Raw genomic sequence first — 27,040 nt, 5'->3', positions numbered from 1 at the left:
TTATAAGTTAGCAGGTACATATGTTCTTATTCTATTCTCAAAAATAGGAGGTAAAGCCAAGGAAGTGGTGGGAAGAACCAAGGCTTTGAACACTACCTCTCTACAATAGACTGGAAACCCACTCCTGGGAATTTGAAACAGAGAAGCAGAGATAACTGTTTAGCAGAGTCAGGGAGAATTCCAGAGGGTCTGATTATAGCTGTTGCTTTCTGTAAGCTTCCTAACAGTGATTAAAATACATAATAAACATCAAAGAAAAGGTGAGATTGAAACGCAAAAAATGAACTTGGTATTTGTAGAAATATATTTTTAAAAGAGTAAACATTTCTTCCACAAATGGAAACACACAATAAATGTAAAAGTCAATGGCAAATCTACCTAAATACACTGGACGGGGAGGGGCGTGGCTGTCTCTGACTTTTTAAGGCACGTAGTTTGTCTCCCTGGGTTATGTTACTTTTCATTTCCATCTCTTCATCCTCTTCTAAGTCCTGAAAAACAAATGCACAGCCCGTGCAAACAAAGATCATTGTGAACAGCTGTGCTCCATATAAAATTTTCTTAACAGAAACCAGGTTATCAGGGTTTATAGATACATCATAGATAAGTAATCTTCACACAAATTATCTTAATTGCCTTAGGAATTTGATATCCAAACAGAAAATAAAGAATGCATAACTAGCCAGGCCTCAGTGGCTCACACCTATAATCCTGGCTACTCGGGAGGCTAGGATCTCAGGATGGCAGTTCAAGACCAGCCCAAGCAGAATAGTCTGTGAGACTCTTCTCTCTAATTAACCACCAAAAAGCCAGAAGTGGAGGTATGGCTTGAGTGGTACTAGCCTTGAGCCAAAAAAAGAAAAGAAAAAAAGGTTAAGAGAGAGCACAAAGCCCTGAGTTCATATCCCAGTAATGGCACACACAAAGAGAAAGCACTGAGCACTAAGAAGATTAAACCACCAAGCACATTAACATTTAAGCACGGTCTTCTAGAATTTTCCCTGTGCTGTATACTGCCTTTGACATACTTCTCCCTTACAAAACAAAGTTGTATGAGATATACTGCTTAATAAGTTGCTTTGTTTGCCCCATTTAAAATATACCGCAAAAGTGTTTCCAGCTAAATTTGAAAACGCTGTCCACATTTCATAGCCCCATAAACTACCACTGCCTCCTATGCCTCGCTGTCTTATTTAACAAACACTCTGGGACAGGCCATTCTGTCTCCCATCATGGCTGAATGCAGTGACTGTACAGCATGCTTCTTAGAACACTGTCCTATTATTGCCTGAAAACTCATTCACAGAGGTAGGATTGATACAATCACTTCAAAGTCATCTTCTGCACATTAACAAATTTCTCTACAAAATATCTACCTCATTTTAAACTCCTACTAGCAAAGTTGAAGAGCTTTTAAGTCCTTCCATCCTTGCCAGTACTGCATCCATTCCTTTGACATTTGATAGACATGCATAAATAGCACCTCATCATTTCAATCTGTGTTTCTCCCATTACCGATGAAGTGGAAGGTATTTTATGTTCAGCAGCCATAAAAGTTCCAGCACCTGGACTTTTCACATTGATTTGAAACAGCTCTGTGCCCCTCCCTCCCCATGGGAAAAAAAAAACTCCTTTGCATAGATTTCAAACATTTCCTTCTAGTTGCTCCCAATGAGGAAAGTGAATTGGAAAAAGGGGGCGGGTCTGGGAATGGAGAGGAGACAGCTGCATATCTGTCACCCACTGACACTGGGACACTTGATAGAAGAATCACAGTCTAGGCATGAAGTGAGACTACCTCAAAAATAACCAATGCAAGCTGGGTGCCATTGGCTCACACCTATAATCATGGCTACTCAAGAGACTGAGATCTGAAGTGCTGCTGTGGCTCAAGTGGTAGAACGCCAGCTGTGAGCAAAAAAGCTATGGGACAGCACACGGGCCCTGAGTTCAAGCTATAGTATCGGCGCGCGCATGCACGCACGCACACACACACACACACACACACACACACACACACACACACACACACACACAGAGATGAGGGGAGGGGGGAGAAAAAAAGGAAGAAAGGAAGGAAAATAGCCAAAATGCAAACAGAGGCTGGCAGAGTGATTCAAGTAGTAGCAGAGTTCTTGCTTAGTAAGTACAAGGCTTTCAGTTCAAACTCCAGGAACGCTAAGAAAAAAGCAGGGAAGGGAAGGATGGGGGGAAGAGACAAGGGAGGGAAGAGACAGAGGAGGGGAGGAGACAGACAGAGGAGGGGAGGGGATAGAGAGGAGGAGAGGGGAAGAAAGGGATGAGGGGGAAGAAAGGGATGGGAGGGAAGGAGAGGGACTGGGAAGGGACAGGAGAGAGGAAGGGAAGGGAGGAGCAGGGGAGGGGAGGGGAAGGGAGGAAAAGCAAAGCAGAGAATGACCCAGCAGGGAAGGTCATATCTGCACACACAAGGGAAAGCACAGAGCAGCAAGGCAGAGGCCTGGGTTGGACTGACAGGGTGGGGCTGAGTGTTTTTTTCAGGGCCTAGGCTAGCACTGAGGACCTGGCTTAGTCAACAAAGGAAAAGGCTATGTATGTCTCATCCTTCTGAGTAGACCAAGAAAACTCACTAGAATCTACCACCATGACCTGCCATGCTCTATGTCATTTTTTTTCAAATTCCCTAAATCACATTGTTACAGAAATTCCTGATAACAAATCAAAAGGAAACTCTTATACAAAAATAAAAACCAAATTGATTTTGAGTCTCCAGTTCCAATCTTTTGTTTTTTTCAAAGCAACCTGTAGGGAAATATAACTGTTGCACTGCATATACAATCTACATAAATCCACAACTCCTCTGGGCTTCTGCCCTGAATACTACAGCATTTTTTTTTTCTTTTCTGTTTTCCCCCATTCCTGGGGCTTGGACTTGGGGCCTGGGCAATGTCTCTGGCTTCCTTTTGCTCAAGGTTAGCATTCTACCTCTTGAGCCACAGTGCTACTTCCTGCTTTTTCTGTTTATGTGGTGCTGAGGAATTGAACCCAGGGCTTCATGCATGCTAGGGAAGCACTCTACCACTCAGCCACATCCCCAGCCCCTACAGCATTCTTGACAGATAGCTCCCCTTGGAATTTACAAGAACCATTAAGATACCACTAAAGCTATGAAGACCACTTTGGAGTCAAGATTTCGCCTGTTCCACGGCTGGCACCAGACCAGCAGAACAGGACAGGAAAAGAGCTTGGAAGTTTCTTGTACCCATCACACAACACCTATAAAGTGGTTCAAAGGCCATAGCTAGGTCACTGTGTAAAATACCAGCCCCAACATCATTCCCTGGCCTCTCAGTTCTTTCATTCCTGTACTCAAGTTGTAGAAAGAGTGACACGTGTAACTGGCTAAAGTTAACGGAATTTTTTTTTTTTTTTGGCCAGTCCTGGGGCTTGGTCTCGGGGCCTGAGCACTGTCCCTGGCTTCTTCTTGCTCAAGGCTAGCACTCTGCCACTTGAGCCACAGCACCCCTTCTGGCCATTTTGTGTATATGTGGTGCTGGGGAATCGAACCCAGGGCCTCATGTATACGAGGCAAGCACTCTTGCCACTAGGCCATATCCCCAGCCCCTAACGGAATTATTTGATCAGATGGCTCACACCAAAATTCATTATCTGTATTCCTCCAGAATTTATCACCCACAAGGTAATGTATTAGAACGTGAAGCAGAGCATTTTTCAATGAATGATTGTTTTTATGAATAAAAGAGACTGCAGAGAGCTGCCTTGTCCCTTAGCTCTGGGAGGACAAAAAGAGAAGACATCATCTATGAACCAGAAATTGGCTTCTCTACCAGAGACTGAATCTGCCAGTGCCAGGATCTTTGACTCTGCAACTTCTGAGAAATAAACTCCTGTTGTTCATAAGCCATACCAATAGTGGTGATTTTTTTTTTAATAGTAACTTGAATAAACTGAGGCTGGACAGAGTAAGGCTGAGCAAAGAACCAGCAAGATAAATATTTATTCTTAAAACTGGCATATTAAATGTCAATAACAGTACATTCCTTACTCTTCTGGAGATAACAGTTAATTCTTCTTTAGTTTAACAAGTAGAGGTCTAAACAAAGATGAGAATGAAATATTTAACTAGCAGATATTTATTAATACAGATTATAATAGAGAAATCATGATGATCTTGCAAGCTATGTTCCGTTCCTTTCCTTCCTTTTTTTTTTTTTTTTTTTTTTGTGTGTGTGTGTGTGTGTGTGTGTGTGTGTGTGTGTTAGTACTGGGGCTTGCACGCAGGACCTGGGCACTATCCCTGAACTTTTTCACTCAAAGCTAGTGTTCTACTACTTGAGCCACACTCTACTTCTGGCTTTTTGGTGGATAAATGGAGAACGTGGCTGTCCTGGAGAAATTCACAGGATTTTCAAACCAGCTCCCCTGTCCTCTGGTATCCAGCCCTTTTCCTCGAAGAAAACCCACTCACCCGGTGTCCCAGCACTTTAGGCTGGCTTTTCTGCTAAAAGAAATGTCTGAGGGATGCCAGGGGTTGGCCTGTGAGTGCGATCATGCATTCCTCCCATACCAATTTGAGTCCAACCAAAGCTGGATTGATCTGAAAAATCTAAAAGCTAAAAGGACCAAGGGATATAGCTCAACTGGTGAAGTGCTTGCTTGGCCTGGTGCAAAGCCTTGAGTTTAAATCTGGATACCTATTTCTATTTTCAAATACAGAATTTGCTTATTCTATTTTTTCCTATAAATACTCTCCTCATCAGAATAGCTTCCTGAATGATTGTACTCTTTCAGTGATAGCTATTTTTCTAGGGCAAATGGCTTTTTTGCTCTGATTTGTACATAGATGTATCCACACCTGAAATGTTGTCTCTCTCAGAGGAAAGAGCCTGCTTGCTTTATTTATTCAGTTGAGAGGGGGGTGGGAATAAGTTTTAAGAAGATAGAATTTTCATGGGGAAAACTTACCTCTCCAAACTTGTCTATGTTTTGTACTTTGGGTAAGCTTCCAGAAATAGACATATCATCCAAGCTAGAAAGAATTTTATTAAGACTTCCTTCACTGGATTGTCTGTTTTTCAATTTAGATCGGAAAATATCTCCTTGGACCCACAGCGATGCTTGTTTCCTGTGAGAGAGAAAGGGAGAGAGAGAATAAAAAATATGATACCTTTAAAAATTAACGAAAAAATATAAATCAGATTAGAAAGATTTCAAAGTTTTAGAAAACAGGAAAATAAAATCTTTTGAAAAATCTTACATTAAACCCAAAAATCTTCCCACATTTGTCTGTATAATCTTATGTGAATTAACTATTAAGGTCCTCAGAATAAAGACTGTGAGCCCATTTGTTCATTAAATATGAATTTGAAATCTTTAAGGTATTTTTCAAGTAGCAGTGGGCTAGGCCTGCCCATAAAAAAAAAAATGACTTAATTGAACTTGTTGACTTGCAAACATGGGAGAAAGAACTTCAGTTACATGGAGGCAAAATGTTAGTTGGCAATGTGAAGTTCAAAGCCCTTCAAAGGTGTGAAGGTTGAAGACCTACTTGTGTGGGCAACATGAAAGACTCCCAACACAGAACTTAGAAACTTTAGTCCTAGCTGGGCACCAATGGCTCACACTTGAAATCCTAGCTATCAATAGACTGAGATCTGAGAATCACAGTTGGAAGCCAACACAGGAAAATAAATCTGCAAGACTCTTATTTCCAATTAACAGCAAAAAAGCTGAAAGTGGAGGTTTGGCTCAAGTGGTAGAGCGCCAGCTTTGAGTTCAAGCCCCAGGAGCAACACACACACACACACACACACACACACACACACACACACACACACACACACACACAAAATCAATCCTAAAATCCCAAACCAAGACTTATAGCCTCAATTAGATTTCCTTGGGGGAAAGTACATGTGTCTGAAGTTGTTTATCACTAAGATTTCTTTTATTCAACAATGTGCAACTGCAACTGTTTTCAAAGTTATCAGAAGAAAACATAATATGTAAGCAAAATAACCTTCAAGGTTATTTTTTTAACCAGAGTTTGAATTCAGAGACTCACCTTTGCTTCATTTGCTTGTTTGGCTTGCACTCTACCACATGGGCCATGCCTCTGGCTGGGTATTATACTGTTATTTTGGAGACAGAGTCTCACAGACTTTTCTCTCTTAGCTGGCTTTGAACTTCAAGCAGACAAACATCTGCATTCTGAGTAGCTAGGGTTATAAATGTGAGCCATCAGCTCCAGGCTCACCATCTACATTTATTAATGGAGTCATCTTCATACATTTAAGATAAACTACACAACAGAACATTCATATTTCTATCTTATGTCACATGTACAGAGTAGAATTAAAATAAAAGTCGGGTGCCGGTAGCTCATACCTATAATAGCCACTCAGGGGGCTGAGATCAGAGGATTGTAGTTCAAAGCTAGCCCAGGAAACAAAGTCCATGAGATTCTTATCTCTTAACCACAAAAAAAAAAAAAAAGCCAAAAGTGGAGCTATGACACCAGTGGTAGAGCTCTAGCCTTGAGCACAAAAGCTCAGGAACAGTACACCCAGGTCCTTAAGTTCAAGCCCCAGATTGGCATAAATAAACAAACAGCACTGTGGCTCATCATGAGGAATATCAACATTCAATAAAATACTAGACTTACTAAGGAAATTATACCAAATAAAAAAATTCTTTCTTAAAGTATCAGGCAGATAGAATGTCCTACATAACATAAAATTCAGATTTATAACATGAGGAGAAAGCAATGAAACATAAAAGGCCCCCCAAAATGGTTTACAGGGGCCTCAGAAAGCAATCCTTCTGCCCTTTCAATTAGTTTATTCTCAAATCAGAATATTTGGTGACAGCAACATTTCACATGTGCATTGGTATCATCCTACAAAAATTGTCATGTATATGATACAAAAATGCTTATGAAGCATCATTTGTAAGAGGGAAATACTAAAGACAACTTGTGGGAAAACCAACTTATTAGATTATAGTACATATGTTGGTGAAATATTATGCAGCTGCTTTAAAACCTACCACATAACTATACATAATGGGAAGGAGCGGCCATGAAATGAAGTATAATAAATGAAAAATACAAGGGACAGAGTGCAAGGTATTATTCTGTGTGTATATTAAAAAGGAAAAAGAGGGAGGGGTATGGTGGAGGCATTGTTCAAGTAGAACAGTGCCTGCCTAACAAGCATGAAGCTGAGTTTAAACCCCAGTACATCAAAAAGGAGACAGATGATAGATGACAGATGGGGGAGGGAGGATTGATAGATTATAGATAAAGATAAAAGGTAAATGTTTAATAAAGATAGATTAGGTAAATGGATGGATGGATGACTGAAAAAGACTGTAGATAGAAAGACTGTAGATAGGAAGATAGATGAGAGATTGAGAGATAGATAGATAGACAGACAGACAGACAGATAGATAGATAGATAGATAGATAGATAGATAGATAGATAGATGTGGATGGTTACAATGTTAACAAAAAAGTTACAGATATCGGTAAGAAAACATACCAAGATATTAACTAGTTACTTCTGAGAATGGTGATAAGGGAAAGTTTCATTTTCTACTATTCACGCCTACAAGTGTATTTATTTTTTTAGCAACATGCTTGTTCATTTTCTATGATGTATTTAAGTTCTTTTAAACTATGTGTTCATTCATCTTTGTAAAAACAAATGCATGAAAGCGATAAAAACTAAAATAAAAAATAAAAGTAAATAAATATCAAAGTAGAACCAAGCTTTAAAGTTTTAAGAGATGGTAAAAGTTATAAGAGATGGTAAACAACATACCTCCACACACATTCTGAACAACAGTACATGTAAAGTCCCTTTAGAAGTCAGTAGAACCATGTAAAAAGGTTTAACAACATGTGGTAGGACTGGATGGTTGAGGGACTGGGTTTGGTACTGGGGTTTGAATTTAGGGCTTACCCTTTGCTAGGCAGGCACTCTACCACTTGAGCCATGCTTCTATATCTTTTAGGTCTAGCTATCTTTGAAAGAGGGTTTAACTTTGTGCCCAGGCTAGCCTGGACCAAGATCTGCCTATTCACACTTCCTGCCATAGTAGGGATTATAAGCACTCACACACATATCCAGCTCTTTCTGCTGAGATGGGGTTTCAAAAACTTGTTTTCCCTCCTAATGCCAGCCTTCTGCATCACTGGAATGACAGGTCTAGGAAGTTTCCAGGTTACGGTAAGAATAGTAAATAATCAAAATCCCGTGTTAAGAGCTCCATGACCAAGATTCACCCAAGGAAAAGGGCCCTCAACTAAGAAGATCAGAAATCCCTTAATAATCCAGAGAGATATTCCAGTCAGTAATAGACCACATATTTGTAGAGGGTCCCATAAAATTATAATGGAGTGGAAAGATACTAATGACATTGTAACCACAGCACCATCACAGCACAACATAGCACTCAGGTTTGTAGTAATGCTGACATAAACGAATCTGTTGTGTCATCAGTCAGGTAAAAGCATAGCACAAAAAATTATGTACAGTACATTAGACTTGACATTTATCCTTATGTAACTATATATATGCTTATATATACCTATATATGATATGTAATTATATATTATATAGTGACATATAATATATATTCATATATTATATAAATATAGTAATATAATCATATATTGTATATAATATATTATATATGTTAATATATAACCATATCTTACATATAATATATTATATAAATGTATCATATATAATCATATGCAATAAACATGATAATACACTAAATAATTATTTCTATATATACACACTTTTATCATTGCTTTAGAGTGACTTTCATCTACTTTTTTTTTTTATATCTAAGCTGGGCACCAGTGGCTTGTGCCTGTAACCCTGTCTACTGAGGCTACTGAGATTTAGGGAGTCATAGTTTGAAGCCAATCTAGGTAGGAAAGTCTACAAATACTCCAAAACAATCATCAAAAGGCTTGGGTAATAGCATGACTCAAATGGGAGAGCACCAGCTGAGTAAGTAAGTCAAGTAAGTGCAAGACTGTGAGTTCAAATCCTGATACCACCAGAAGAAAAAAAAATACTGTAAAACAATATGCTGGGAGGTGGGGGAAAAATGAGGAAGGAGGTAACAAGTTGGATAAGAAATGTACACAACTGCCTTACATATGAAACAGTAACCTATCTGTACTTCACTTTGACAATAAAGAAATTTCTAAAAAACCAATATGCCATATTACTCTGGCAGCAAGCAGCCTCATGCATCTTATGCTCACTGTGTCTCTTAACCTTACCAAGAGAACATGTTAGGTGATAATCTGAGTTATCTACATGTAAGTGCACTCCATATTACTTTCCTAGGACACAAGTCTCCAAACAGACGCTCTAGAAAGATAAGCAGGACTTAGCCAGCAAAGAACATCCCCTAAAGCAAAGCAAACAGTGCGCCGCAGCAGGGAAATAGTGATGTGAAAGAACACAGCATATTCAGGGAACACGATTGTTTAATTTGGCTTAAAGTGGAGGCCTTCAGAGAAGTGGGCATGCGCCGCTTAAGTTTATGATGGACCTTGCCCACTATCTGATGGGATTTCTATGCACTGCCCAGAATCATGAGAAGAGGCTGTGGAGATCTTCAGGAATGAAAATCATAAAGTAGGGACAGAGGCAGAGAAGTAGGGACCAAGAGGCTAAGTGGACTAAAGAAAAAAAAATCCAGTTCCAAAATAAGTTATAAATTGAAAAATGTGCTACTGTTGCCAACATTAAGAGGAAATTTGCCAAGTGAAGGCTTTCCCTTGCTTGGTTTTAAAAGACTCAATCTGTCCCATCTCTGGGAAGACTTGATTTGAACCTGAATATTAACGATGAAAAAGGTGTCAGAGCAATAGAAGTGTTGCTAAGTAATGCAGAAGGCAAGCCAGCTCCTTCAGACAAAAGCAGCCCATCACATAAATACCTTTTTATTGATGCTGAAAACCATAATAGCTTTTATTGTGGTGTCTGTTACTCCCTAAAAACCCCATCTCAAACAAAAGCAGTAAAACATGTATTTTTTTGAGTGTTTAGCATTTAAAACTCACATTGTAGGAAGCTAACACATCCAATGAAAATAACTCCTCTGATAATGCAATGCGTTTTCTAAGAGAACAGTATCTATGGCCCTCTGCTAACAGAAAAAGGGCTTTGAAGTAACAAGAGGCCCTTCCTCTAGAATTGAACAGGGCTTTGCTAAGAGATGGGGCCAGCGTTGGGGAATATGGCTTCTGGGTCTGGACTGATCAGGTTGGGGCTAGCCAAGTATAAGATATAAGAAATGGGCTGGGGATATGGCCTAGTGGCAAAAAGTGCCTGCCTCATATACATGAGGCCCTGGGTTCGATTCCCCAGCACCACATATACAGAAAATGGCCAGAAGTGGTGCTGTGGCTCAAGTGGCAGAGTGCTAGCCTTGAGCAAAAAGAAGCCAGGGACAGTGCTCAGGCCCTGAGTCCAAGCCCCAGGACTGGCCAAAAAAAAAAAAAAAAAAAAAGATATAAGAAATGAACTAAATTGGGGTTGCAAAGGTGGTTTAGTGGTACAGTGCTTGCCTAGCATGCATGAAGCTCTGGATTCCATTCCTCAGTACCACATAAATAGAAAAAGCTGGAAGTGGCTCTGTGGCTCAAGTGGTAGAGTGCTCTTGAACAAAAGAAGCTCAGGGACAGTGCTCAGGCCTTGAGTTCAAGCCCCAGAACTGGCAATCAATCAATCAATCAATCAATCAATCAATCACCAGGCTCTGCATGGAGCCAATTTATAGTAGGTTTTCACATCAAGAATTTGAATTTCGGGGCTGGGGATATAGCCTAGTGGCAAGAGTGCCTGCCTCGGATACACGAGGCCCTAGGTTCGATTCCCCAGCACCACATATACAGAAAACGGCCAGAAGCGGCGCTGTGGCTCAAGTGGCAGAGTGCTAGCCTTGAGCGGGAAGAAGCCAGGGACAGTGCTTAGGCCCTGAGTCCAAGGCCCAGGACTGGCAAAAAAAAAAAAAAAAAAAAAAAGAATTTGAATCTCTTTGTAAATGTGTGTTCATAGTACTACAATGCAACTCAAGGCAGTTGCTGTGTTATAAATACTTCTGGGTTTGAATTTAAACATCATAGAAATTGTGTGTGTGTGCGTGCGCGTGTGTATGTGTGCACGCTAGACACTAATAGCTTTTGGCTAGTTAATTAGAGTAAGAAGAGTGTCAAGGATAATTCTGCCTGGGATGGCTTCAAATTGTGCTTCTCCAATTTTCCCCTCCCGAGTAGCTGGGATTACAGGTGTGAGCCACCAGCACCCTGCTCACCACAGAAGTCTTTGTGCCACTGCACCTGCTTGAGGCTGACTGATTCTCCTGCATTTCCTTACATCCTAGTCATCGCTATCTTTATAGCACCTTCAGTCTTCATCTTTACCAACACTTCCATCCTGGACATGTTTTTCCTAGGACAATCCAACCCTTGCCCCAATGCCCATGCAAAGCTACTGTTTGGATCATTCTGAACAGAAACCTAAGCCACATTCCAGCTTGACACAGGCCCCCTCTCTACATCTACAGCACCATTCTACAAGGTACAGATTTTGGCTTTATATTGAAAACACTACTACACCGGGTCCCAAACATAATGACTTCCATGAGCTGCAAGACCCTACAGGAGCCCATCAGTCCCTTTATAATGAATAAAAGTGGTCACAGGTCAGCCTTTAATACAGACAGCAGCAAGGTACCCACACAGTGGCAAATGGAGCAAATTATAAACCCATCTTTACCCCTGGGCCCCTGGCTCATAACAAAAGACACACAGTTGTACATCACTTTCAGAATCTTGAGGGTGGCAGGTAGAAGACATATTTTGCTTTCAGAGTGATATTTTTAGCTTAAGAATTTTGAAGTAAAAAGAAAACACTAAATGCTTGCTTTTGCTAACAAGGGGCTTTAAAATTTTTATATCCTAGAGAAAAAAAAAGTAAAATATCAGACAGTAGCAAAGGAGAGGTCTGGAACCGCAAATATATAAATTCATTACCAGCTTACAAGCACCTCTTATTGGCAGTTAAGATACAGAAGCTGAACACCTGGTCATGTTTCTCATCTTCAAGGATGAACAGGGTATGATATACTAGCTTTTCTAGAGTCACAGATTACTAAAAAAGCTCTGATTTGCTTTCCACCTCTGAAACAAAGGGTACAAATCCATTTCACTTGTTCGATCATTAGGGACAGCTGAAACCCTAACAGAAAACTTTTTTTAACCTTCTCATTTTTTTCTTAATGAGCACGTTAATTATTCATGCTTTTTGCGTCATCATTGACGCTCCATCTCTCATATCATCAGTTCAGTCTTCAAGGCCTGCAATTCCCCAGTACCCATCCTGCCTCCTCACACCAATGTCTAGTTTAGACTGTCTCCCTGACCGATTGCAGAGACTCCTTTTTAGCCTCTGACTCCCATCTCCATCCATCAGATTCACCGCACACAGGTTTGCAACCCAGCCTTCCTTAAATAATTCTTAGATCACATGACTCCGCCACGTCAAATACTTCAAATTAGAAAGTCTGATGAATAAGAGAAGTTCAGAATACATCCATGCACGTCACTAAGGTCTGTACTTCTGAGCTGGGCACTGGTGGCTCATACCCCTAATCCTAGCTACTCAGGAGACTGAGATCTGAGAATTGAAGTTCAAAGCCAGCCCAAGCAGGAAAGTCTGTGAGATTCTCATCTCCAACTAAGCACCAAAAAACAGGATGAGGGGCTGTGGATCAAGTGGAGCAAAAAAGCTTCAATTCCTATGACTGGCATAAAAATTAATTAATTACTAAGTAATTAACAATAAAGATCTGCATATCCTACTGAATTTACTGATTATGCAAAGGTATATTAATTTCTTATGGCCACTCTAAAAACAAATCCTACAAACACAGTGTTTTAAAAGAACACCAGCTCATATTATTGTTCTGGGTTTGGAGCAGTTTCAGTGAGCTAAAATCCAGGTACATGCAGGGTTAGGTCCCTCTGGAGGCTCTGAGGGGACAATTCCTTTACTTGCTTTTAGCCATCCCTCCTGTCTGCCATAATCCATGGCTTCTGGCCCACTGCCTCCACTTCTGAAGTGCATGGGTCCCACTTGCTTTGTGGCTTCTCCCCCATCAACTCCACCTGTGGCCCTCTTTCTAAGGACCCTGCCATCATATTGTGCCAATGGAATAAGGGCCCGACAATGTCCCCACATCAAGGACCATCACTTCTGCAACATTTCCGTTTCTATATCAACTATTGGATCACGCATGCATTTGGGGGACATCATGCAGTCACTACCACAGACTTCACATTGAACATTACCGCCCTACTAAGTATTGTCAATATTAGGTACTATCAACTCTCACAGGAAGAGGAAGTAGACTTTACCCTATTATCTCCACTAAATCAAATTTAAAATCCTACACATGCCATATAAAACAGTTATTAGGAAGACTGGATAACAGGATATACCCAGGTAGTTAAAAGCCTTGAGACTCAATTAACAAACATAAGGAGTTCCCTGGGTGGGTTTTTTGGTTGATTTTTCTGTTGTTTTTGTGTTTTGATCTGAGACCAGGACTTAAACTTGGTCTCTGACACTTTTCACTCATCGGCTGGTGCTCTGCCAGCTGAGCCATGCCTCCAAAACCCCTCTCCCCACCCTGCCCCAGGCTTTCTGTCTGTGGTCAATATCTCAGTCTTGGACTAAAAAAGACTGAAAGAAAAAAGAAAAGAAAAGATGGGGCACATATTACAAATATCAGGAATGAAACCAAGGATACACTCTGAGCATTCCTCATCCAAAAACATACTTCATTTCAAACCCAAAATGTTCCAAAATCTGCAAGTTTTTGAGTAGTGTCATTGACCTTAAAAATGATCAGATACCAAACATTTCCAATTTTAGACTTTCAGATTAGAGGTGCTTGTTTACTCGGTAAAGTCAATGTGTAAATCCCCCAAATCTGAAAAACTCTGAGATCTGAAACACTGGAGAATTCTAAAGAATGAATGCCAGTCTGCCAGTTCTATCTGGGTGTGGGGCTGCTCGTCTATAAACCAAGCACTCAAGAGGCTGAGGAAGAGTGCCAGGCCAGCCTCTAGACTATGTATGATTTCTTGGCCAGCCCTAAGGTGAGTGAAGAGTGAAAGTTAAATACAAAACTTTAGTTGGGGAGAATTAAGCACAAGTGATCTACTGTCCAACACGGTGACTAGAGTTAATTACAATCTACTGTATACTTGAAAATTGCAACAAGGGCAGATTGTAAGTGTTCTCACTACAAGTAGATAATAAGTATATGAGGCAATGCATATGCAAATATGTAAATTATCCTCATTTAGCCATTCTTACATACATATTTCAAAACATCATGTTTTACACCATAAATACATACAAACTCTTTGCTTGTCAATTTAAGAACCAGTCAAAAGAGGGGAGGAGTCATCAGGAAATTTTTTAAAAATTGTATTAGTGATTTTCACTCTTCCTTCTTCAGGTTTTTTGTTCAGACGCCTTTTTAATGAGCCCCCTCTGCATCACCTATTTAAAACTGCCTTCTCCTCCGCCCCTATTATTCTTCCCTGGTTTATTCTGCATAGCTTATGTCATCAGCAGAGAAGCTACATCATTTATGTATTTGTCTGCTGACACTTCTCCCCCACCCCAATGCACTAGTGTGATAGGGGGAAAATTGTCTTTTGCTGCAACTTCCCAGTTGCTTTGCCTGATGGTTTTCAACAAATAATTATAGAAGAAAGGGAGGGGAAGAAAAGAGGAATCCTTGCCACCTGTGACATGGTCAGAGGGCTTCAAGAGTCATGTGACCAGAAAAATTAAAGGTCACTGGGGGAAACGTGAAAGCTGCAGATGAATAAAACAGCAAACTCAACCACATAGAAGTGCTACAGTTCCTAATCTGGAAGGTTTGGGCCCTGGGTCACAGCACTACTAGACAATGGCAGACCTTTGAGGAGATGGAACCGAGGGGAAGGGATTATAAGTCATATGGGGTGAAGGAGATATTGGTATTCTGGCTCTTCTTCTGTCTCCTTTGGCTTCTGAGTCAAAGCTTTGCTCTACCATGCACTGCCCACAACGATGAAATGCTTCAACATAGGCCCAGGAGCAACAGTGACCTCTGAAGCCAGGAGCCATGACACACCTGCTGTCTGTTAAACTTGATCGTTACAGCAATAGAAAGCTGACAAGATAGAAAATAACTGTTCCATAGTTAGTTGTACAGAAATGCCTATCCAAAAAAAAAAAAAAAGATAGGTAGACCAGATACCCTTTTCCTTTCCCTTCTAAATGGTTTCTATTTTAATGGGGGGAGAGGGGAGAGTAGATTTCTACCAAAACTCCTCCAGTGTGAGGACAGAAGAAAGCCTGCTATTGGGGTAAAAAGGAGAAGGTTTCGAGGTACATTTGATATGGCTAGAGAAATGCACGTGAAATCAAGTTTCTGGACAGAATAGTTGGAAGAGGTGAGGGAGGGCAGCAGGCAGTGCAGTGATTTGCCAACACCGTACTTCCCAACCTTGCTTTCCCCAAAGACCACCACACTACCCTGGCAGGGGAATTGAAATGACCCCGACAGTGTGGGTCTACTGCCTTCTCCCCTCAACAAATGCTGTAGCAGTGAAGACTCTGTTTCTCCTCTAGTTCTCCCTATCTCCAGAGGTCTCTGGTAATAGCTGCTAAAGCTTGACACACCCCATTCCCAACTGTCCCACCAGAACATACCCAACACTATCTGTTGGCATACTTCCAACAGGCCATGTACCAACCACAACAGGGAACATTGTCACACACTAAGCAGATATCTTGCAGCAAGGTGCGTGAACAAAGCTACTTCTACCAACAGCAAAGGTAAGGTGGAGTGAAAGAAGCTCCACACACAGAGCCAATGGTTCCATTGATACATGATTCCAAAAGAGGCACGATTTCTATGGTGTGACAGGCCAGAATGGGGAGGAGTGGAAGACAACACTGGAGGATTTCTGGATGCTGGTGATGTTTTATTTCTTCCCCATGGGAGGTTACACAGGTGTACCTCTATGAAAATTCACTGAACCTACCTCTCAAATTGCCCATTCCCAGCTTATTGTATTCCATCTGAACTACTCGTTCTTGTCTACTGCAAAATGGTCAATACATTTCTATCTCAAGATTGTCATCTGCCTGCTGTGTGGGACCCAATTTTAGATGGTGGCAAGGCTGGCTCCTTCTTGGCCTTCAGGTTTCAGCACTTCGGTCACTCTCTGCCAGCAGGGCAGTCATTCAGAACACAAGCACAAGTTGGACACTGGTGGGTCATCCTTGTAATCCTAGCTACTCAAGATGTAGAGATATGAGGATCACAGTTCAAAAGCCATTGCAAGCAGAAAACTTCACGAGACTCCTATTTCCAAATACCAAAAAGTCATGGCTCAAGTGGCAGAACACCAACTCTGGGTGAAAAAGCCCTCTGAATTCAAGCCCCAGAACATACATTCACACACACTCACACACACACACACACACACACACACACACACACACACACACAGAGAGTTCATCGCTCTCTCCATGAAGAAGAGCTGTTAACATCAGAAAGCATCTAATTAAATTCTTCCTCAGCAATGCTACTCTCTTCAAATCTGGCACTACCAACAGCTTTTCATGAAGACATGCTTTCCGGGGACTTGTGATTTCATGATTCATGTCAACAGCAAAGTTCATGTCTTTGCTGGAAATCTTGAAGGGCTCTGGATCAGCTGCTGAGTTCCTGAACAAGCTAGTCCTTTGTGCTCCCAGCAGAGCTCTAACTCTCCTCATGGGAGCCAGGGAGGGACTTACATAGGCACAGATCCACCTCTCCTATAGCCCTCCTTGCAAAGAGTGCTCCTCCCCTGTCTCCTCATCTCCATCCCCAGTTCCTATCACATCATCTGCATAGCAATTACCAACAGAGATCAGGCCCGCATACAAATATGTATGTTTGCTTATCACAAGTCCTTCTACAAAGACCACTGCTCCATCCTTGCCTGACACAGAATCAAAAAATATCTGATGGGTGAATGAATGTCAGCAAAAAAAAAAAACAACAATGTGTTTTTCCAGGCACCCCAGTGGCTCATACCTGTAATCCTATCTATTCAGGAGGCTGAGATCTGAGGATCAGAGTTTGAAGCTAAGCTGGGAAGGAAAAGTCTTTGAGATTCTTCTCTCCAATGAACCACTCAAAAGCCAGAAGTGGAGCTGTGATTCAAGTGGTAGAGTACTGGCCTTGAGCAAAAACAAAGCTAAGGGATGGTCCAAGTTTAAGCCCCAGGACTGATGAAAGAAAGAAGAAAGAAAGAAAGAAAGAAAGAAGAAAGAAAGAAAGAAAGAAAGAAAGAAAGAAAGAAAGAAGAAAGAAAGAAAGAGAAGAGAGAAAGAAAGAGAGGGAGAGAGAGGGAGGGAGGGGGAGGGAGGGGAGGGAGGAGAAAGACAGAAAGAAAGAAAGAAAGAAAGAAAGAAAGAAAGAAAGAAAGAAAGAAAGAAAGAAAGAAAGAAAGAAAGAAAGAAAGAAAGAAAGAAAGAGAGAGAGAAAGAGAGAGAGTGCTTGAAGGGTACAACAGAGAAATGGCAGACACTGGTGGCTGAATCTCATCAAGAATAAAACTCTAGGACTGGGGAATATGGCCTAGTGGCAAGAGTGCTTGCCTCCTACACATGAAGCTCTCGGTTTCCATTCCCCAGCACCACATATATGGAAAACGGCCAGAGGGGGCGCTGTGGCTCAGGTGGCAGAGTGCTAGCCTTGAGCGGGAAGAAGCCAGGGAAGGTGCTCAGGCCCTGAGTCCAAGGCCCAGGAATGGCCAAAAAAAAAAAAGAATAAAACTCTAATGATGGAATTACTTTATTTGTACTCTACAGGTGAAAGGAATTAAGGAAGAAAGGAGGGAGGAAGGGAGGAAGGGAGGGAGGGAGGGAGGGGAAGGAAGGGGGGAAGGAAGGAAGGAAGGAAGGAAGGAAGGAAGGAAGGAAGGAAGGAAGGAAGGAAGGAAGGAAGGAAGGGAAGGAAGGGAAGGAAGGAAGGAAGGGAAGGAAGGGAGGGAGGGAAGGAAGGAAGGAAGGGGAGGAGAGGAAAGGAAAGGAAAGGAAAGGAAAGGAAAGGAAAGGAAAGGAAAGGAAAGGAAAGGAAAGGAAAGGAAAGGAAAGGAAAGGAAAGGAAAGGAAAGGAAAGGAAAGGAAAGGAAAGGAAAGGAAAGGAAAGGAAAGGAAAGGAAAGGAAAGGAAAGGAAGGAAAGGAAAGGAAAGGAAAGGAAAGGAAAGGAAGGAAAGGAAAGGAAAGGAAAGGAAAGGAAAGGAAAGGAAAGGAAAGGAAGGAAAGGAAAGGAAAGGAAAGGAAAGGAAAGGAAAGGAAAGGAAAGGACTTAGAAATAGCTGTCTTCTCAGTGACCCTGGTCTTTTATTTTTTTTTTTCCTAAAATATTCATCATCCTCCTGCTTCAGTCTTTTTTAAGGTAAGACATAGGTGCTCGATTTCTTTATTTTCTTTCTGGCAGTACTGGGATTTAAACTCAGGTAGGTCCTTGCACTTGCTAGACAGACAGACTACCACCTGAGCTGCATTCCTAGCCTTTTTGGCTTCTGTTATTTTCCAGATAAGGTCTCACTTGTTTTATCCTGAGGGCTGGCCTTAGTGATCCTCATATCTATGCTGCCTACATAGTTGGGATTACAGGCACAAGCCACAGAGCCCAGAACAACACCTACTTCTTTTTAGTCATCCCTCTAGGTCTGATTAGTAAAGTAAGTGATTCCTCAGGGCAGGTTCAAATCTTCTTAATCATTTTCAATGCTAAGAGCTTATTTATGGCCTCTTTTATGAAATTTGTGATCACTTGTTTGCGTGCATGTGTGTATATGTATCTGTATGTGTGTGTGTATGCGTGGACATGCACGCATGCGCACACAACAGACAGAGAGAGAGAGAGAAAACTCTATTATGAGATTTGAACTCAGGGCCACAGTCTCTTATCTTTTTCCACTTAAGGCTAGCATTCTACCACTTGATCCAGAGCTCCATTTCTGGCTTTTTGTTAGTTAACTGGAGTATAAGAGTCTCATAGACTTTCCTGCCCTAGCTGACTTCACATCTCACCCCTCAAACTCCAGCCTATTGAGGAGCATGTTCTACCAGTGCCCAGTTACACTCTTTTCTTCCTTTCTTACTACACTGATTTAAATTACCCAGGCGTGATGATAAGAGAGGACATACTATGCAACATGGGACTGTTCCAACATGAAAAGAGAAAAAAAAAAAAGATTCAGTATATCATATACAGAAAACATTTTAAAGTTGAAAATCAACTTGATGGAAATCAACCAGTATAGATTTCATCTCATTTTCTTTACAGGTGCATTTAAGATTTTAAGAAACAATCAGGTGCTCCACAAGGTTGTGTCCTGGTGGTTACACTTTTAACTAGTGGGCTGGTGTTGGACAGAAGGTGACTGAATGCGTGTAAGTGAAGGTGGTCTTAAATTTATGAAGCAGTGGCAGGACGAGGCTGAATTCCTGCTCGAGCCCATTTCCTTCTTCAGTAACTTCTTGGCTGTATTCAGAAGTCATAACTTCATTAGCAGCACAGTCAGTTATTCGTGGATCTCAAATCTTATCAAATTTATGACTGACCTTAGTGTGTGTGTGTGTGTGTGTGTGTGTGTGTGTGTGTGTGATTCTGCTTTTAGACATGCAAACAAAAGAAAAGACTGAAAAGTGTCAAGTGGGATGACATAAGAAAATTGCACAGTAGCCAGATCACACATAGAAAGTGACAGGAAAAGGGTGGGCAGAGATGGCTTTGTGATGTTCTTCTGACTCTCACCTGATCAAAGAGATATAAAAGGTACAAGTTAGAGTGCACGAGCTGTCAAGCCAACCACAATGGATCAGAGGCAGAGACTTCAGCAACACAGCCATTCTGTACCCCTGGGCTTGATACTATCCTCAGCGAGGGGACCTGGGTGGGGGGGAAAGGGAGGTGCAGCCTGTGAGGGCAAGGATGGGATCTGGGGTCATGTGATCCGGGACTCATGATACATACTCTTCCAGGAAGTGCTGCTGGGGTCCAATGATGGAGCCTGGCCGGCAAATTCTGATCCAAGCAATGATTTCGGCATGCGTAAACCTGTAGTGTTTCATTACATAACAGGCGATCAATGTCCCTGTTCTTCCAAGGCCAGCTGGAAGGAGAGGAAAAGAGAAGAAAATCAAAGTATAGCAAATATACCCACAAAAAAAGATGGAAGTTAGCTGGGCACTGGTGGCTCACTCCTGTAATCCTAGCTACTCAGGAGACTGAGATCTGAAGACCTCAGTTCAAAGCCAGTTGGGGCAGGAAAATCCATGAGACTCTTACCTCCAATTAACCACCAGAAAACCAGAAATGACACTGTGGCTCACAGTGGCAAGGAGTTAGCCTTGAGCAAAAAAACTTAGGGGCAGCAATCAGGCCCTGAGTTCAAGCCCTATGACCAACCAAAAAAAAGAAAAAGACTGAGGTTAAGCCCTGGTTTCAAATATAATGACTGTATCAATGGCAGGTGTATATGAATGTATGTATGTGTATATATATATATATGCGTGTGTATATGTATATATATATGTGAATGTATGTATGTATACATACACATATATATACATATGTGTATGTTGGCTATGATGGAAAAATCCATATGTTTATTCAACCAGTGGGAAAAGTGGGGGGAAGTGATAAAATCAAATGACCTGGTGACAGTAGACAAGCTAAAATAGAAAGACCAGAGAGAGAGCCAGAGAGAAAAGGCAGAAGGCAAGGTGACAAAAGATAGGACAACAAGGATGACCCAGAAGGGCAAGGCTGCAGCTGTACCAGGAGGCGGGGGAGTGCTAGATTCGAATGACATTTCAAGCAGGTCACAAAGAAAGTAAAAAATGACCCATGAAGACGGCACCAGTGGCTCACACCTATAATCCTAGCTATTCAGGCGGCTGAGATCTGAGGATGGTGGCTCCAAGCCAGCCTAGGCAGAAAAAGTCTGTCAGACTGTTATTTCCCATTAACCACTTAAATGCCAGAAGGTGAAGTGTGGTTCAAGTGATAGAGTGCAAGCATTGAACAAAAAAGCTGAGGGACTGTAGGCAGGCCCTGAGTTCAAATCCCGTACCAGCACGCGCACACACACACACACACACACACACACACACACACACACACACTGATGCTTGCCACCTAGGACACTGATACAAGGTCAATTTCATCTGTGAAACCATGTAAGTGAGAAAAGGAAAGCAGGAAAAGACAACGGCCTCATTTTTTCATACATGTGAGAAACTTCTGTTTTTGAGGGCTCCTCCTTGTGTTTTCCCTGGTCAAAGACTAAAAGGACTCTTGCTCTGATCTTCCCAGCCCTTTGAATACATAGTATTTCAGCAAATCTGGGACATCCTCTCAATTCAAATAGCTCAATATACTCCATTACATAACTTTGACTAAATAAGAAAAAAAAAAAAAAAACAGGCAATGACAGGCTATCAATTGTAAAACCCACCGTAATTTCAGAAGTGTTATAATATGAAAAAGGTATGTCGACAAATGAGTATTTCACACTCCTTTTTACATCACTGCCCCCCTTGGAACCTGTGGGTTTTTTTTCCTAATTATCCCCCAATATGGAAATCCCTGTTTTATAGGTGGGATATGTGTGTGCCTTGCTTTCTTTTTAAATACCTTTTCCCGTAGATGGAAGGTCAAGAAAAGAGTGAAGCTGGTGAGCACCAGAGGCTCACCTCTAATCCTATCTACTCAAAAGGCTGAGATCTGAGGATCCCAGTTCAAAGCCAGCCCGGGCAGGAAAGTCCGTCAGACTCTTTTGTTTTGTTTGTTTTTTTGCCAGTCCTAGGGCTTGATCTCAGGGCCTGGGCACTGTCCCTGGCTTCTTTTTGCTCAGTGGCTCAGTGCCACTTCTGGCTTTTTTTATATATGTGGTGCTGAGGATTCGAACCCAGAGCTTCATGTATACGAGGCAAGAACTCTTGCCACTAGGCCACATTCCCTGCCCCATGAGACTCTTATTTCCAGTTAACCACCAGAAAACCAGAAGTGGAGCTATGGCTCAAAGTGGTAGAGGACAAAGAGCTCAGGGACAGTGCCCAGGCCCTGAGTTCAAGCCCCATAACTGGCTAAATAAAGAATAAAGCTTAATTTTGGTCTCAATGGGGTTCTTCCTTTAACATTAGGAAGTTATAATTGGTCCTTGAAATCTATTGTTGTTAATTACCCTGATACCAATAGGACAACCAATACAACACAGCATCGTGGAAGGGAAGCTAGGGGCCTGCTAAGTTCCCAGGTCCCCCGGCAGAGTCTCTGTCTAGAGGTCAGTGGCCTTTGCACCACGCTGCCCTCTCCTCGTGCCAGGAGCTGTGGTGAGGTTCTGAGTCCTACTTATAACCGAAAAGCTGTTGCAGAGAATTTTCCAGTTTCTCTGAAACTGAAGTTGCTTCCCCCCCTTTTAAAAAGAGTCTATAATTTAATCTATAAAAAGAACCTATTTAGCACGCAATAGTTAGGAGCTCTTACCGCTAGTGAACAGAATAGGAACACTTCACTAAGTTTCTATAAAAACTTTAACAAAAAATGTTAAAGCATCTGTAATTAAAGGGCTCCCTGGTACAGCATGACGAGAGGGTGAAAGTGTTCTATTTATACCAAGTCAAACTCCAATTGTTTTATTGTCCCAGCCATTTTGCTAAAATCCTGTCGAACATCAATAATCACATACAAGAACATCATAGTGTCAACTGTGCTTTCATTATTTCTGCTAGAAAAGCCCAAGAGTTCACAGCCATGCTGTGTGTGTGTGTGTGTGTGTGTGTGTGTGTGTGTGTGTGTGTGTGTGTGTGTGTGAATTGGACTTGAATTCAGGGCTTTCCATTCTCACTTGGCTTTTTCACTCAAGGCTAGTTCTCTACCACTTTAGTCACAGCTCTACTTCCAGCTTTTGGGTGATTAATTAGAGATAAGAACCTCATAGACTTTCCTGCCCAGGCTGGTTTTGAACCATGATCCTCAGGTCTCAGCTTCCTGAATAGCTAGGATTGTAGACATGAGCCACCAGCACTGGTCTATAGCCATACCTTTCATCCGCCACAAAGTGGACCCACATTTCACCAAATTAACTTCTAAGGTTTCACACCTTCCCAGCAAATCAGTTTCTAGCTTTTCTCTGTTTTTCTTCTTCCTCTTCCTAGTTCAATTAAATGCTGAATGCTACTTGAATTCCCAGAAAATGAAGCTGACTTAATTAGGGCAGATGTCAAAATAATTAACAGGCCTGTGGCAGATAAGTAAGCAATTAAAAGCAATACAGCCATAATTAAATCAAAGTTATGGCTGGGAATATGGCCTAGTGGCAAGAGTGCTTGCCTCGTATACATGAAGCCCTGGGTTCAATTCCTCAGCACCACATATATGAGCAAAAAGAAACCAGGGACACTGCTCAGACCTGGAGTTCAGTCCCGAGGATTGGCAAAAAAAATTAAAAACAAACAAACAATAAATCAAAGGTGTGAGCCTTACAAAAAGAATCCTACATGCATGTGCAAGTGGAAGACACTGAAATAATCATCTCAAAAAGATGTCACCACATATACATGTGGCCTTCCTGTACAAGAACTCACCCCAGAGCTGATGCTCCTGATAGTAAAATGTAGTCGAAAACAAATATATACAGTTCTTAAAAGTAAATAGTCATTAAGACAAGGATATAGAGAATGCTGGTAATGAAAGGGTTTAACCCCAGAGTTTATTTTCCCAATGTTTCCTAGACAATCAAGAAAGGCAGGGTGGGGCTGAGAATGTGGCTTAGTGGTAGAGTGCTTGCCTAGCATGCATGAAGCCCTGGGTTCAATTCCTCAGCACCCCATAAACAGAAAAAGCCAGAAGTGGTGCTGTGGCTCAAGAGGTAGAGTGCTAGCCTTGAGCAGAAAAAAGCCAGGGACAGTGCTCAGTCCCTGAGTTCAAGCCCCAGGACTGGCAAGAAACAAAACAAAACAAGAAAGGCAGGGTGCTTCCTGTAATCCCAGCTACTCAGGAGCTGAGATCTAAGAGCCTAGGTCTAAAGACAGCTGAGGCAGAACAACCCATGAAACTCAATTAGCTAGCAAAAAAACAGAAGTAGAGGTATGACTCAAGGGTTAGAGTATCAGCCTTAAATGAAAAAACCAAGTGACAGCCCAAGGCCCTGAGTTCAAATCCCAGTAACAGCGTGTGCGCGTGCACACACGCATGCACACACACACGCACACATACACACACACAAAGCAGAAAAAATACTGAAGTTTAGCGAAAGTTTTAACTTTCTTCTTCCTTGAATCTGTCAGCCCAAGATATGGATTATTAATCTATAGATAAATTACATGGACTGCCATCACAAAACTGACAAGTCTCGGAGGGCCAATTAATCATCTTAGAACTGATACTAATTTTCTTTTTTTTTCTTTTTCTTTTTTTTGTAGTTCATGAACTTAGGGCCTGGGCCCTGTCCCTGAGATCTTTTTGCTCAAGGCTAGCGCTCTTACCACTTTGAGCCACAGCTCCACTTCTGGTTTTTTGGTGGTTAATTGAAGATAAGAGTATCACGGACTTTTTTGCCTGGGCTGGCTTCAAACCACCTTCTTGGGATCTCAGCCTCCTGAGTAGCTAGGATTACAGGAGTGAACCACCAGCACCTAGCCTGATTTTTTTTAATAACATGTAACTAAACTTTGAAAGAGAAAATATTAGTATTTTCTACAAAACCTTGATGGCCATTATATTTCCATTAGCTCTCAAGTTCTTTCTATGGATATTTGAAATACATAAAATAAACGTAAGTGATTTTCTTCTAACAAAATGAAATGGAGAGAAAAACTTAGGGTGGAAATGAAACCTGCCGGGACAAGCCAGCTCTCCATCATCCCTGTGCCTTGAGTAAGGCCACCTCCCCAATGCCACACCAGCCCTGCACCCACAGAGGACAGAGTAGGGGGACAAGGGGACCAGCTGCCTCAAAGGTGCCCCCAGGAGGACTCAACCCTGCCTTTCTCTCAGCCTCTGGGAAATCACAGCTTCCCTTCTATTGCTGCTCACATGTTCCGCCAAGCACCTCCACCTACTCAAGTCTTAAACATAGAAACGAGGGCCTACAACACGGTATTTTAATTTGTCAGAACCAAAGCCACAGGCATCTGAGTAAGGCAGTTACAGGAGCTTTAGGCACAGGAAAAGAACAGTTCCATCCCCAACACCTACTAGCCAATTAGCATAAAAGGCAGCAAGCCCCCTGGCAGTCACAAAACAAAAGGAGCAGCACCACCTTGTGGCCATGTGTGAGGGGCTGCATCCTAAACTGGCAAAGTCTCATCCCAAAATCAAAGATCTGGTCAAATATCTTCCACCAGGCCAGCAAATCTAAAGTGGAATGTGAGCCTCCTTCAAGTCTAATGACCAAGCTGAGGACAAATGCCACTACATTTCTGAGTATCTGACACTGGGCTTCCAGATGAAATACAGAACATATTTGAGACAGACTTAGACTACACAAAAGTATTCACATGCTGGGTGCTGGTGGCTCAAGCCTGTAATCCTAGATACTCAGGAGGTTGAGATCTGAGAATCTCAGTTCAAAGCCAGCCTGGACAGGAAAGTCTATGAGACTCTTATCTCCAATAAACCACCAGAAAACCAGAAGTGAACCTGTGGCTCAAAAAGTTCAGGCTCAGTGCCCAGGCCCTGAGTTTAAGCCTGAAAACTGACCGAAAAAAAAGTATTAACTCTTTATGTAATACTCAAATTTCACTGGGAACCCTGTATTTTTATTTGCTAAATCTGATAAGCCTATACTTGCTATGTTGCAAACAACCTCTTCCCCAAAAATATCCACCCCTTCAAGTCTTCGAGTTCATCTAGAGTCAGGCCCACACTGACAGCAAGTAGGCCAGCAAATGGCAAGGAAGATGGTCTGTTCCATACAGGGGAAATTGCAGGCAATAATGGCTCATATCTGTAATCCTAACTACTCAGAAGAATGAAATCCAGAAGATCACAGTTCAAAGCCAACTTGGGTAGAAAAGTCTATAAGACTCCATCACCAAAATAATCCACAAAAAGCTGGGCGGGAGCAAGACTCAAGTGGTAGAGTACTGGCCCAGCAAGTAAGCTGAGCAAGAGCCCAAACCTCTAAGTTCAAATCCTGAGATAAAACAATTAGTGAGAAGGGAGCAGTGTTGAATAGGATCCAGGTGTCTGGATCATGAAACAGAAGCACAAATATCAAATAGAAGGAAGGGGGTAGAGAGAAGATGAGTAGTCATGGAATAAAAGCAAGCAGGAGAAGTGACAGCATTCACCTCTTAAAAGTTTTCCCTACTGTTGATACAGCTGCCTTTGCTTTCCTTGTCTGTGGTGCTTGGGGTCAAGGAGGCTGGGATCAGAAAAACTGCCTTGCCCAGAAACTCAGCTCCACCAACTGGCCACATGCGGACGGGAGGTGATGAGAGGGTGGGTTTGCATCCCAGTATTGTGATATACAAACTCCTATCATTTCCTGAGACCCAAGCTGGCCCTGTTGGAAGTTCTCCGTGGTGTGGGGACGCCCTTCCGTCCCAGGCAGGGACCCCCAGCATGCGGCTCACCTTTGCAGTGGACGGCGATGGCCCCGGTGGTGTTCTCACAGATGTTGAGGAATCTGCGCACGATGGTGTCACTGGGTGTGCTGCCGTCAATGAAAAACAGGTCGTAGTGCTCAAAGCCCGCATCGGTGAAGCGCTTCGCCTCGTAGATCTTCTTGTTGAGTCTCACGATGGCCGTCACATTATGCTTTTTGAAATAGGGGAAGTAGGCTTCGGGGGCATGAAGAGGGTAACCTTAAAGAAAGAAAAGAGGAGCTGTAAGCAAAAGGTGTGCACTTCATCTTGCATC

At 42.0% G+C, this 27,040-nt stretch overlaps 1 protein-coding gene across 4 annotated transcripts in view; it reads right to left on the bottom strand.

Annotated features, from left to right (window-relative positions):
• Positions 1 to 27,040, bottom strand: part of Cdc14a (cell division cycle 14A) — a 166,842-nt gene that overhangs the window by 29,388 nt on the left and 110,414 nt on the right. For all 4 annotated transcript variants that reach the window (XM_048352046.1, XM_048352048.1, XM_048352045.1 and 1 more), the window contains exons 9-12: positions 26,755 to 26,985; positions 20,144 to 20,282; positions 4,966 to 5,125; positions 379 to 491 (exon numbers count right to left, since the gene is read on the bottom strand). In XM_048352046.1, the coding sequence (XP_048208003.1) occupies positions 379 to 491; positions 4,966 to 5,125; positions 20,144 to 20,282; positions 26,755 to 26,985 (643 nt within the window). The remainder of the gene's footprint in view (positions 1 to 378; positions 492 to 4,965; positions 5,126 to 20,143; positions 20,283 to 26,754; positions 26,986 to 27,040) is intronic.

Source organism: Perognathus longimembris, chromosome 7, assembly GCF_023159225.1.
Source record: "Perognathus longimembris pacificus isolate PPM17 chromosome 7, ASM2315922v1, whole genome shotgun sequence".
Classification (NCBI taxonomy): Eukaryota; Metazoa; Chordata; class Mammalia; order Rodentia; family Heteromyidae; genus Perognathus; species Perognathus longimembris.
The sequence above is the reverse complement of the archived record's forward strand: the minus strand, read 5'-3'. Positions and strand labels throughout refer to the sequence as shown.